The sequence below is a fragment of the Schistocerca serialis genome, chromosome 3 (genome assembly GCF_023864345.2).
Source record: "Schistocerca serialis cubense isolate TAMUIC-IGC-003099 chromosome 3, iqSchSeri2.2, whole genome shotgun sequence".
Classification (NCBI taxonomy): Eukaryota; Metazoa; Arthropoda; class Insecta; order Orthoptera; family Acrididae; genus Schistocerca; species Schistocerca serialis.
Genome location: NC_064640.1, coordinates 377,419,482 through 377,434,384, shown reverse-complemented (window position 1 = coordinate 377,434,384; position 14,903 = coordinate 377,419,482). Strand labels below are relative to the sequence as shown.

Sequence of the window (14,903 nt, the reverse complement as noted above, 5' to 3'; positions counted from 1 at the left end):
CTGTTACAGTATGTATTTAAAGCAAACCTGATTTGCATCCTCCTGTGCGACTGTTGCGAAATTTGAATAGACGTCATCTTTCAGACAATGAAACATGCCTACCAATTTTCGTTTATGTTGCACAACTCCTTGGTGTAGTGATTTTTTGTCTGTCAGTTTAATTACAATAGCCATCTGGATAAATTCTTATCTTGATATTACCAACACTGACATTTAGTTTGAAAAGAATAAGAAATAAATTTGACTTGTGTCCATCACTTAAGCTATCAAATAAAATAACTTTTATCCATTTGAGGGGGCACTACTATCTATCATGTTATCCTTTCGTAAAAGTAGTTACACTCCTAGACTCATTGAAATACTTTGTAGCTGATAATAATGATCTGTTTCACTTCCATTACATAGCTTTTACAGAAGCAAGCTACTTGTGTAGCAAAAGCAGTAGGCTTCATCTCTAGGCATGTTTGTGTACTTTGGCACAGACCTGACAAAATGTGTCCTTTCTTTGTGTATACTCAAAACAGTATATAGAAAATTGAGTGAAGAATGATTTAACTCATTACAGTGGTATTGTAACAGTAATGATTGATGGTTTGTGAATTCAGTTATCCTTTCTCATTGGTTCCAGGGTAGTGTTGACTCCTCCATGCTGCCACTACTGTTATAGTTGTGTTTTACTGCACAAATATATTACAAAACATTCACATTATTATTGCGCTTAAAAATAAACAATTAAATACAGTAGCATTGTGGTACTCATTACTATTTTGTAGCTTGATGGATCAATGCAAAACCAGTTATAGTGACATTGTGTAACCTGAACATTACACTGCACATATTGATGACTTGTAAATGACCAGAGGGGCCAAAATCAGCTGATTGTGTGAGATGTAGAGATTTTGCTTTGTATTTACAGCCAAATAAAGGGAAAATATTATCACTTAATAATCACATACTCCATGACTTCCCTGTGATTACATTGTAGGAGAACCCTCACCGCTATTGGTAAGGTTCGGGTGAAGACTGTTTACCACTACCTTACCTCAATCTGTGGATGATAAAGTGACAAAAATGTTAATGTGTAGTGTTGTTCACTCTAGTGGATGCGTGTGAAGTGCACTATTGTATTTCATTGTCATGAATAATGGTATAAATTAAAGGAAGAGAAATGATAGAACTTACTATTGTTATCAGCATTTAGTGTGCTCATTGCAAAAGCTACCAAAGGATCTGCTAAGTGGAAAATTTCCTCACTTCGCATCTAATACAGGATGTTGACAACAATACTCTGTTCAGGAACTGTATACCATACGCCTCTTCACCACCTGACAGCCTTATTCAAGATACAAAAATATCCTTGTACAACCAACATTCTAAGTAGGTTCCTCTATGTTGAGTGCTGTTTCTGTGGTGTCCACAGACAAAGTTGAATATATGATGAAATTTATGCAGTAAATGAGAATACACTGCAATGGCATCAGTTTGATCTCTGTCTCTCTGCCACACCTCATACATGTGTTCCTCTATTCTGTCAAATAACTGTGCTGAGGCATGCCCTAATAGGGACTCATTTCTGTTTCTGAGTGTTTCTTCAGAAATTCATACATATGGAAGAAGAGGAAGTGGGGTTTGAAGGAAGAAAGAGTAGGGATTAACATCCTGTTGACAAAGAGGGCTTGTGAGACTAAGTATAAACTCAGAATGAGGAAAGAAATCAACTGCCTCTTTCGAAGGGAACAGTTCTAGTCTTGCTGTAAACGATTTTGGGAAACCACAGAAAACCTAAATGTAAATAACTGGATGATGAGTTCAACTGCTTTTCTTCCTAGTGCAGATCCATTGTCTTACCATTGCATCATCTTGCTCGATAAGAGATGAGAGATATTTAAGACTTGCAGACATTGGGGCCGGGAAGGTTGCATCCTTGATTGATGTGTGTTTACGGGTCAGTGTGATACAGAGCATCTGACTTCATTAAGCAGGGAGGTACATATATGATATAGATTGTGAAACTACTGTTTAAGTTGATAGCATTGTGCCTAATAGCCCTTAACTGAGAGTTCAAACCTGTTGGGAACTACAATTTGATGTTGAATGTTCTTGTAATAGCTTTTTTGTTCTAATACCATATAGACTGCTGGTATTGTTTAATAATCGGGAGTGGGGTCCATTGCGGTGGGAGTGTGGGGATGTGTTTTGGAGCCAAGTCCGTCTGCAGAGGCTTTGATAAGACTGTCAGCGTATTGGAGAGCTTATAACTAGATGTGACAGGTGGCACTGATATATGGGAGGGAAGAAAAGAAAGTAAGAGAATAACGTCTTTTTTGTAGGAAGCACATTGTGCTCATGTGGGAGCGATCTAGGTGCTTGTAAAACAATAAATGGTAGCCAAGATCACAGGGATTCTTTTTATTCCATGATTACAGGTTTCGGTGAAACTAAAGCCACTAAAGCCGCCATCATCGGATCTTAGGACACATACAGGTTAAAACATCAAGGCAAACAATGGTGATATTAATAGACGCCTATAACACGCAGGCCTTACAAAATTGTCTCGAGTAGCACATAGGCGTCCAAGAGAGGTACCTAGCGTGTGCTTGCATGTGATGGAGACACTTAACATTTACGATGTCATCTCTCTTGGATGCCTATGTGCTACTCAAGACAATTTTGTAAGGCCTGCGTGTTATAGGCAACTATTAATGTCACCATTGTTTGCCTTGATGTTATGACCTGTATGTGTCCTAAGATCCGATGATGGTGGCTTTAGTTTCGCTGAAACCGGTAGTCATGGAATAAAAAGAATTCCTGCGATATTGGCTACCCATTTATTGTTTTACAAGAATAATGTCTCATCAAACTTGATGTCATAAGAAATAAAGCACTCGATGTGAGTGCAGTGTCTTAACCACTACACATCCTGACTTAAGTATTGGAGGGGTGATGTGGAGGAACTACTGGGATCCAGTGGGTTATTGAACTGGACGTGTAATGAAAACATCGGAGAGGTGGAGATCAGCATATACACCTTACACTCCAGGGTACAATGTACATCCGAGATCTGAATTCATCTACTCCGGAGACTGGATTTTTTAGAGCCTCTGTTTTACTAAGACAAATGAATTCCAAGCAAATATCACATTTAAGCATCTCAACTGAGGTAGCCTTTGCCATTAATTGCCTTGATTTTTGTCTTCAGTGAGTACTGGTGAATGATCCTGGACTCAGTGAATCATTGTGGAGTTGTATTCGTCTTGTAAGTAAAGCAGTTTACAAGTGATGTCACTTTACTTGACTCTCAACAGGTGAATTAGGTGCTGTATTATCATCTGTCATTTGTGTGGGATGAACATATTTTGATGTATCTGTGTAAGGTATTATACTAGGATGCGTACTGCTAGAGCAATTAACAGAGCATATAATATACTAGTTCCAGAGAGACAGACATTTCAGTGGATTGCATATTACATTAATAAGCAACTGGTTTAGAAAAAACTGCAGTGCTGGAAAAAGAGTTGTTCTGTCTTTGTGGCAAATAGAATATGCTAAACTCTTGCTAATCCAGTCTTCAGTAGACCGGCTTTTCATTAATCTAGCCCACATTGGGCCTCCAGTCACTCTAACATAAATGACCATTACTGCTGAGTACAGTGTCAGATGTTTAACTATTCATGACATAACGCCGGCCGCTGTGGCCGAGCAGTTCCAGACGCTTCAGTCAGGAAGCGCGCTGCTGCTACAGTCGCAGATTTGAATCCTGCCTCGGGCATGGATGTGTGTGATGTCCTTAGGTTAGTTAGATTTAAGTAGTTCTAAGTCTAGGGGACTGATGGCCTCAGATGTTAAGTCCCATAGTGCTTAGAGCCATTTACGACATAAAAAAGAAACAACACATTATTCGACAGTACATGACTCAAATGGAGAGTATGTTGGGAAAACGGAAGGTTATGCTGTAGAGTGAGAATGAAGAACTGGACATTACTCTATGCAGATGGTCCATAAATTAACACAGCAAAGGAATTCCAGTCAGTGATCCAATAATAAAGGAAACAGCAGTTGTATTTAACACACAACTTGGTGCCAGTAACTTGTTTGCTGCAGGCAAGGGTTTGCTATCAAACTGGAGCAAATGGCAAGGCATGTTGCTGCTGACAGTCACCGGAAAAAGTCGCTTGTCTAAAAAGAAAGATACAAAGAGTTTGTGAAGAAGATATAGAAGATAATATAGGTAGGAGATTTTGCTACTGATACTATGTACAATGCACTGGAAAAAGTCACTTGGCTAACAAGGAAGATACAGAGAGTCTGTGGAGAAGATACAGAAGATAATATAATATAGGGAGAAGATTTTACTACTGATGCTATGTACAATGCCAATGAAACTAGCATCTTTTACGAAGTGTTTCGTTCAGAAACATTAGTTGCCAGGAACAAGAAGGAATTTGTACAAATAACAGAAATGGTGCACAACGTTAATGGCATGTTGTAATGGAAATGCAAGTCATGAACTACTGTTCATGGTGATTGTCAAAATCTAACATTCACATTGCTTTCAACACAGTGACAGAGATAAACTACTGTTGCAATATTATGCTCAGAAGAAAGCATGGATGGAAAGAGAAATATTCTGTCAGTGGTTCTACGAAACATTTGTGCCAGCTGTGAGAAAAAGTGCTGAAAGAAAAAGCTTGCACTGAGAGCTATCCTTGTAACTGACATTGCTGTCAGTCATCCTTCTGATGTGAGTCTATAGTCCAATGGTATACATGCACTCTTTCTTTCACCCAGTGTACAGTTCAGTATCATTGCTTATAAAAGGAAACACAGAACACTAACCCACTGACCAGGGAATTTTGGAATCAGGTTATGCACTTGCAGAATGAATGTGAAAAGACTCTACCAATGCTATGCTGAAGGTGCTGGATGCAATCAGCTTAAGTCATTTTGTTTTCCAAACAGCAGAAACAGAGGCTAACACTGGAGAATGCTAACATAATGGAGAGCTGGAGAACAGCTTGAACATCCGTTGATACAGAGTTGGAAACTATGTTGAGCAATAGCAATGAGCCGGTCAATTCAAAATCATCAAATGCTGACACTTTATACACTGACATATTCAACAAGCTTCCAGGAGGAGGAAAAATTAATGATGATGATGCTAAGTGGCTAAAAGGGGAAAATTGTGAGCTAGATGAAGAAATAATCAAAAGCATGCAGGAAAGCAGTGATGAAGAATAGGACATAGGAGGAGAGAGCATGGAGATTTCTTTCAGTGCTGATGTTGAAGCAGCAGACATCTTCGTGGAGTTCATTACAGCAAAGCCAGATATATTCAGTACCAATATAATGCTTATAAAGCAGTTGCATGATAAAGTGTACTTCTGTCACTTATCATCAGTGCAAGAACTAAAATCTTGAGACATGTTTCATAATACTGTGATACTACAGTATATGTACACACTCACAGACTAAGTTTTCTGTGAAAATTAATGTAGCGATGGATTTAAAAAAGTATAGTTCCAATGTTTTTAAACTAAATTTCAGTCACTCTCAATAATCTGGCTCTTTTGCTAGTCCAGTACCCATATGTGTGACAGCTGGTCAGCTTAGTGATAGTCTAGTGTAGTTTGTTGTGTCAAGTGATTGGAATGTGATCAGACTTAGTCTTGTGTGTCAGTATGAAAGTGAAGTGTAGGGTGGCCAATGCATGCAATGTGCAGTGCATTTTATTGTGTCCATATAGGGGGTACATGATAATGCATAGCACTCAATATCTCTTAGGTTATTGACCCACTAGACTTTTCACATGGTGCTGTTTGAAGAACGTACTGTGTGGGCCCTGATTCTGGGGGAAGGGGTCATGGACAATGGTAGATGAGCCACAGTAGCGGAAAGAAAAAATTAGAGAGACAAAACATTTATCAGTACAGTGGTGGGCAATAACAACCACTGAACGCAGATGCTTTTTAGATCTGCCTCCTTGCACTGGGGTACAGATACAACTGCTCCACATGTGTACTTTACTCATTGCGTGTTACAGATGCTAACATGAAAATACTTTTGATTTAAAGGAGACCATTCACTGAAAAGCAGAAGAGTTGAGTTGTCGATAGGCACACACAAAAGAAAGAAAACTTGCTAGACTTTGTAGTTATCCTTTGATGAGATAGACTAAAGTACACAATCATACACATGCATACACGCACCTATGCCCCTACATCTTGGTAACTGAACTAACAGTGCCTCTGCTATTTTTTGGCAGATGGACTGATTGTTGTGGAGGCAGTGTCAGATGTGGTGGGTAGAGGGAGGCGGGAGAAGGACTAGGGGCAGGCAGCTAGTGGCTCAGAGAGAGGCCGAGGGTTTGCCAGCTAGGAAGGCAGGAGGGATGTGTGACAGGTGTATGGTCCGGCACGACTGTAGTGGCCAGTGGGAAGTGGCACATGGGCAATATGGGGATGGGAATTGGGAGTGTTTTACAGGATAAAGGAAGGGCAGACTGTTGGATGGAGGGTGCAGGGTCAGTCACCATAGATTTTCACCTGTGTAGTTCAGAGAAGCTGATGGTGGAGGGAAGGATCCAGGTAGCTCAGGTTTTGTAGCAGCCTATGAAATTTAGCATTTTGTGCTCAGCTGAGTGTTGTGCCACTGGGTGGTCAACTTTGTTCTTGACAACAATTGGGTGGTGCCCATTCATCCTGGTGGACAGCTGGGTGGTAGTCATACCAACACAAAAAACTGTGCAGTGTTTGCAACAGAGTTGCTTTCACAGGTGGCCTGGCCTCTGATGGGTTAGGATAAACCTGTGGCAGAACTGGAGTAGGAGGTGCTGGGTGGATGGATTGGGCTGGTCTTGCACCTCTGTCTGCCACGGGGATATTATCTCTGTTCAAGGGATTGGGAGTGGAAGAGGCAAAGAAATGGACTAGGATGCTGTGTAGGTTTGGTGGGTGATGGAACATCATTTTAGTAGGAGTTTCATGGCAGAATGAGAGATAGTGAAAGCTGTGTCAAAGGGTGTGGTTCAGTTGTTCCTGTCCAGGGTGGTGATGTGTAATGAGGGGGAAGTTTTTTTGTAGCTGTTTCATGAGTATGGTTGGGGGACTTGGGATGTGTTAGGATATGGCAAGGGAAATCTGTTTGTGGACTAGGTTTAGAGGGTATTGCCTCTGTGTGAAGGCCTTTGTGAAGCATTTATATGTGGGGCAAGGGAATTATCATCCCTGCAGATACGTCATCCAAGGATGGCTAGGCTGTATTATGTTCAATCTCTCTGCACCAGTTCAGATATGTATCCCTTTCCCTAACTAAAACCCAGTCCCACATCGTGTTCTTTAAATGCTGTCTCAACCTTTCAGTCCCCACTCCCCCTCACTCCAATGGCCTAACCATAAAGAACCCCTTCTCTGTGTCCTACACCTTCTTTCACCACAACCTTCACCTTTTCAGTTTCCATCAGTCCCTATCCCTCAGGAATCAGGTACTGCAAAATACGTCTACATGGCACATGCGTTCTAGAACCACCTCTATTTCCTCTACAAGGTAGTGTCACTGTGCAATTCTCTCTATGTATTAAAATCTCTGAAATGGAAATCTTTGCACTCCAACACCTGGGGTTGCATTCTATACACCACCTCCATAAACTGTCCAGCCTGTCGACATTCTATTCCCACCTTGGGACATCACTGTCCATCAGCACCCATCCTACATACAATGAATCCCTCATCAACCCCACATAGCATCCAGACCCTGCCTAGCTTGACCTCATCATTGTACCACATCTTCCAAATCTCCCTCCCAATAACCACAACACCCAGAAAACAAGCAAACCAAAAACATTATTGTTGACATCTCCACTGAAAACAACAGTCCCACAGAACCTTCAGTCCTACACCCAGTTTTAACCATGTTGGACTTACCAAAGACCTACTCTCCCTTTCTCCCAAACCCTGCATTAGAAACTCTTCTTTGCCACAATCCCTCCAACTGAAGCCAGCCTCATGCCAACATGGAACCTTGCCTCTCCCAATTCATACCACCAGCCAATCATGATTGTTCCTCTCCTGCCTAACTAACCCTGGTCAGCTTCCAGGAATTCCTTACCTCCAACTTCGCCTCCCCATACTTCCTCAGATCCTAAGAGTACTAACCTTTTGGCAGAAGAAACGACACCCATAAACAACTCGAAAACAGATCCAGATCTAATCATCCTTCCTACGGACAAGGGCTCCACCACTGTTGTGATGACTCACAGCGACTACCTGACAGAAGGCCTCTGCCAAGTGTTTGACGACTCCACCCACAAGCTCTGCCAGAGTGATCCCATCTCAAGCGTCAAACATAACCTTCAATCCCTGCAGAAATCTGTAGACCCTCCCCAGAACCTCTCACCTGAGTCCATCTCCCTCCTCACCCCAACAACACTGGATGCCCCATCATAGCTGAATTTCCACTCTCGTTGACCAACACCTCCAATCAATTGCCCAAAATTTAGCCTCTCACAACAAAGATACTAAGCACTTCCTTCACTGAGTTTCCACCATCCCCACCCCTTTACCTCCAGGATTCCTGCTCATCAGTGTTGATATCTCCATATACACTGACATTCCTCATGCCCATGGCCTTGCCACTGACCTTCATATACACCAACACCCCTCATGCCCATGACCTCACCACTAACCTCCATACACACCAATATCCCTCATGCGCATGGCCTCACCGGTATCGAACACTACCTTTCCCAATGTCCTTCAGACTCCAAACTCACCATATCATTCCTTATACACCTTACCACATATCCTGATCCACAACTGCTTTTCCTCTGAAGGGAAAGTGTGCAAACAAATCCATGGTAAGTCATGGATACCTGCATGGTGCCCTCTTATGTCAACCTGTTTATGGTCCACCTAGAGGAAACCTTCCTAGCCTACCAAAACTCCCCAACATACAGTTTGGTTCAGGTTCATTGATGATATCTTCATGATGTGGACTCAGGACCAAGACATGCTATCCATCTTCTTTCACAAACTCAACACCTTTTCTACCACCTGGATCACCGGATCCTCCTCTACGTAACACACCACCTTCCTGGACATTGACCTTTACCTCTCCATCCACACCTCTGTCCACATTGAACCCACTAACTACCACCGGTACCTGCAGTTCAACAACTGCCATCCCTTCCACACCTAAAAATTGCTCCCACATTCCCATAGAACTTAGCCATCTCTGGACAATGTATCTGTAGAGACGAGAACTCCCTTGCCCAGTATGCTGAGGGCCTCGCAAAGTTCTTCACAGACAGGTAATGCCCTCCAAACTTAGTCCACAAACAGACTTCCTGTGTCATATCCTAACACACCCCCAGTTCTCCCACCATCCCCATGAATCAGCTACGAAAGAGTGCCCCCTTGTCACCCAGTATCACCCTGGACAGCAACAACTGAACCACATCCTTTGCCAGTGCTTTGATTATCTCTCATCCGATCTTGAAATGATGAACATCCAACCCAAGATCCTTCCCACCCCTCCTAAAGTGATGTTCCGTCGTCCACCCATCCTATACAGCATCCCAATCCCTTCCTATTCCACTTGTACTCCCAACCCCTTGAAACAGAGATATTATCCCTGTGGTAGACCAAGGTGCAAGACCTGCTCAATCCACCAACCCAATACCTCCTACTCCAGTACTGTCACAGGCTTATCATACCCTGTCAGAGGCCGGGCCACCTGCGAAAGCAGCCATGTTATACATCAACTCTGCTGCAAACACTGCACAGCTTTTTATGCTGGCATAACTGCCAGCCATGTGTCAACCAGGATGAATGGCTACCGCCAAACTGTTGTCAAGAACAAAGTGGACCTCTTGGTGGCATAACATGCTCAGTTTCATTGGCTGCTACACGACCTGAGCCATCTGATCCTTCCCTCCACTGCCAACATCTCTAATATTCGAAGGTGGAAGTTATTCTTACAACATGCCCTCTACTACATAATCATCCTGACCTCACTCTCAGATAACCCATTATCCTTGTGTCACCCACCCAACATTTTGCCCTACCTCTGCCCTTTCACCCCCTCCCAGTTCACGTCCCCATGTCACCTTCAACGTGTACTGCATCCCACCAGCCACTACAATCGTGCCGGTCCATATACACACCACCCCTCCCTCCTGCATTCCTAGCCGGCAAGCTGGTGTGCCTCTGAAGTGCTAGCCACCCACCCCTAGTCCTTCTTCCTGCCTCGTGCCTCCCTGTCCCTCTACCTGCTCCGCCTGACATTGCCTCCACCACAACCAGTCCCCATGCTGAAAAATAGCATTGCCACTGTTATTTCAGCTGGGACCATTTAGGTGCATAGTTGTGTGTGAGTTGGTTGGTTAGTTAGTTAGTTAGTTACTCTAGCTCATCAAAGGAAGTTTTCTTTCTTTGGCGTGTGCCTATCGACAACTCAACACTTCTGCTTTTCAGTGAGTTGTCTTCTTCAATCCAAAAGTATTTACATTCTACAAGAATGCTCATACTACAGATAATATGAGTGTGGGAACAGTGCCATTGAAAACACGAAATATGGGAAGAAGTTGCTAGACTGAGGGTGCATGTTGGTACATGCAGGTAATGGAGTATGATTACATAAAAAACCATTCAAGGCTATGCATCCTGGTTAGCAACAGGACACCATTCAAGGAGGGGCTTTGTGGGTGTCTCATATGGGGGATATTTACAGGGGGTGAAAGAGGCCCCTTATACAGGGTGTTACAAAAAGATACGGCCAAACTTTCAGGAAACATTCCTCACACACAAAGAAAGAAAATGTGTTATGTTGACATGTGTCCGGAAACGCTGACTTTCCATGTTAGAGCTCATTTTATTACTTCTCTTCAAATCACATTAATCATGGAATGGAAACACACAGCAACAGAACGTACAAGCGTGACGTCAAACACTTTGTTACAGGAAATGTTCAAAATGTCCTCCTTTAGCGAGGATACATGCATCCACCCTCCGTCGCATGGAATCCCTGATGCGCTGATGCAACCCTGGAGAATGGTGTATTGTATCACAGCCGTCCACAATACGAGCACGAAGAGTCTCTACATTTGGTACCGGGGTTGCTTAGACAAGAGCTTTCAAATGCCCCCATAATTGAAAGTCAAGAGGGTTGAGGTCAGGAGAGCGTGGAGTCCATGGAATTGATCCGCCTCTACCAATCCATCGGTCATCGAATCTGTTATTGGGAAGCGTACGAACACTTCGACTGAAATGTGCAGGAGCTCCATCGTGCATGAACCACATGTTGTGTCGTACTTGTAAAGGCACATGTTCTAGCAGCACAGGTAGAGTATCCCGTATGAAATCATGATAACGTGCTCCATTGAGCGTAGGTGGAAGAACGTGGGGCCCAATCAAGACATCATCAACAATGCCTGATGTGCTTGATGCTAGTACTGTAGGGAAATGAGTCGCATGTCAGCACAAGCACCGAAGTCAACATTACCTTCCTTCAATTGGGCCAACTGGCGGTGAATCGAGGAAGTACAGTACATACTGATGAAACTAAAATGAGCTCTAACATGGAAATTAAGCGTTTCCGGACACATGTCCACATAACGTCTTTTCTTTATTTGTGTGTGAGGAATGTTTCCTGAAAGTTTGGCTGTACCTTTTTGTAACACCCTGTATATCGACCATCGTGTCCTACCGTGGAATGACAGAGGGACCTACTGTTGGATCATTTGCATCATTTTATTCGAGTACAGCTCTTGTAGTCTATCTGTACCTTGATCAAGACAATGCACCACCCTCTCTGTCCTGAAAAGTGTCAAAATTGTTTGAGGAATGTTCCATGGGCATGGTGGTGCTTGTGTGCCCCACTCAGGTCCCATGACCTCAGTCCAATTAAGCAAATCCGTGATTCCATCAAGTGAGATGTATGTGCCTTTGACTCAGTGGATCTGTTGCTTATGTAAGTTATTGCAGAAAAGTGTAAGGAATATTTGTATTTCTGTATGATGTTCAATCCCTTGTTTCAATTGTTATAGCAAAGGTCCTTTTGCATTGATACTGGCTATTAACATTTGTACCCCATCAAGCCTAATTATTATACACTTTAGTTCTTTTACACAGTGCAATATAACTGTGCTAATTTCCATTCTTATGAATGTCTTGAAGAACAAACAAAAGATAAATAAAATAGAATCGGAACAAATATTGATTTCTAAGCTGAATATGAGTGATTTGTTGAAGTAATGTTAGTGAAATAAATTGTTATGTCTTTTACAGAGTACATGTGCTGGCAATACTGTGAGTAGTACTGTTGGCAACAGCAGTGTTACCAGTGGCTCTGGAATGGGTGGTGCCAACAGTGGCAGCAGTGGCAATAATGGGGCCAGCAACAACAACAATGCTAACAACAGTAATGCCACAAGCAACAACAACAGTGTTACTCCCACTAATAGCAGTACACCAATTGTCAGTACGAGTGGCATCTGCACAAGCAACAACAATACTGCAACAAGCAGCACAAATACAAACATTACCAATGCTGCCCCTAGTAGCTGTAGTACTTCTGTAGCGAGTAACAATGGCAATAATGTAATGATCCCTCCTTGCCCCAGCAGCGGACCAGTAAAGGATACACCGTGTCTTATGGGAGGATCACCAACTGCAAATCCTATGATGCATCACAGCCCAAGTGATGTACAGCAACCGTCTCTGACAGGTATTGTAACTTTGTGGCACAAAATCAAGTACATAGCGAAATGTAGGCTACCTCGTATAGAGTTATTATTTATAATTTGCTTTAAAGGTCTTTCGTGTTACTAAAAAGGTACTAAGTTGTCATTGGTGTACTGGATATCCAAGAAAGTTTAATAATATGTTAGTATAAAATTTTAAAAATGGCTGAGAAAACTGTCCAAACACAATGTTTAAGAGCAGTGAATGCTGTAAAAACTAAATAGAAGTCATGCTTGGCATGTGAACCTTGCTGAATCTACTCTTAAATTATTAAGGTACATTGATGTGCATATTGCTAACAATATATTCTGACAATTTTGTCCAGCGACGATGTGGCCACTCAAATTGCAGCCACATGTACTGCAACATTACCAGCCACTTTTGCCCATTAATGTTCACAGCAGTAAATTTCTGGACCAGACGTGTTTAGAACGGGCCACACTATTGCAACAAAATTGACGAGCATGAGCTTTAGGAAGTAAGTGCGACTCTCCTATCTTCACACTACAAAAGGAATGAAGTTAGAAAGAACAAGAGAAATTAGGATTTGTGGACACATTCTTTTTAAATAAACAGAATGCTTCATAAAATTGGACTAGTGAACTGATGCTGGATACATGCCTGTTCCAGAATTTTACCAGACTATTAAAACACTGTTTTGAATATCCTGTACAAGCAATCTGTCAGAGAATTGCTAAAACCGATACAAATATGATAGAGTTTGAAACTTCCTGGCAGATTAAAACGGTGTGTCGGACCGAGAGTCGAGACTAGAGTTTATACCTTCAGTTTTTTGCCATTGATGATTCATATGGAAATTTATATACCTGTTTAAAGTTCAGTATTCGTCAATAATCCTCGTGGTGCCAGAAGTTTGCAGTGGTTTGGTATGACTGAAAGAGTTCATTTATGGAAGTTTGAAGTAAGAACACAAATTTCATTTTATTTTTATTCACCAGCGCATATCACTATTTACATGATCAATTCCTGCTTCAGTTACATCTTGAGGTAATATGAAATGCAAACCTTGTGGATGAAGAACCACCTGTGATTCCCCTCTTCTTGTCCAGTATTTTTACCTCACATTTGGCATAGGTTTGAAGGATTTGAAAGTTTTTGTGTGCTTTATCAAGTGCGGTTCTGAGTTCAGCAGCAACAGGTTGCCAACTGTTCTCTTTTTTCGAGAGTTTGATCTTTGTATACATTAATTTCAATGTCCCATAACTCTGGTCGTAGCTGAATCGCATTTATATAAAGTTCATAATTCTCTTGTTTGTCCTCTTCCCCAGTGCATACATAAAAAACTCACAACAAGAAACAACGGAAACTTTCGAACAAAAGAGAATTGATGTTTTTTTCGCTCTGACCCGTGACAGTGGCGCTCTCGGTGAGATAAGTGTGAAACAAAGGTGAGAGTGAGAGGGAAGTGTTTACAGACAAGGACAGTATGAGATATTCTCTGTTCTTGGTGGACAACGCTGGCAGTATGTCGGCAACTACCTGCAACAGATTGCAAAGTCTTCAATATTGCCAGCCATACTGCGAAATTGCCATCTATTTCAGCAGTGTTGACAGTAAAACTATTGTGGTGAAATATCATTGTAAAATAAGGCCCAATTAAAGGCACCTCTAGACATGCCACTCATTTGAATAACAATGACAATAATAAAAGATGGAAGACATTGGAAATGAGGCAGAGAACGTAATATTTATAACAACAATGTTTCCATGAGGGAATCGAGTAGACCACAATTTTTAAACAAATGAAAACATGGTCTGTTGTAGGCTGTGGACCCACAAAGGAACAAAATTTTAACAGTGTTGAAACATTAAATTTAATTGTATGTAAGGAGAGTACATTGTGCTAAGCATTTGGCTGAAAGTGGGAGGTGAACTGGAGTAGATTCCAACTCTGTTAATACAATCAATGTTCTGACACACCGCCAATAAGGACACGTCTATTAGGCTGTTTATGTGATACTTTTTGTTAGTGATGAGCAATTTTTATATTAAAGTAGTGTGGTAAAACAGGTTTTTATGCATGTGTTCAGAAGTTGAGTCCTCATAGTGAATATTTTTCTATCATGAATTGGATTACAGAAATGAAATGTCACTTGTCAACTGAGTAGTAACTTTGGTGGATTAGTGGGCACATATTTTAAAGTA

The 14,903-nt window shown here is 41.8% G+C and overlaps 1 protein-coding gene across 2 annotated transcripts in view; it reads left to right on the top strand.

Moving 5' to 3' along the window:
• LOC126470205 (protein BCL9 homolog) overlaps positions 1-14,903 on the top strand; it is a gene marked incomplete in the record, with an annotated part of 91,772 nt that overhangs the window by 45,845 nt on the left and 31,024 nt on the right. For both annotated transcript variants that reach the window (XM_050097875.1, XM_050097874.1), the window contains 1 exon segment: positions 12,282-12,720. In XM_050097875.1, the coding sequence (XP_049953832.1) occupies positions 12,282-12,720 (439 nt within the window).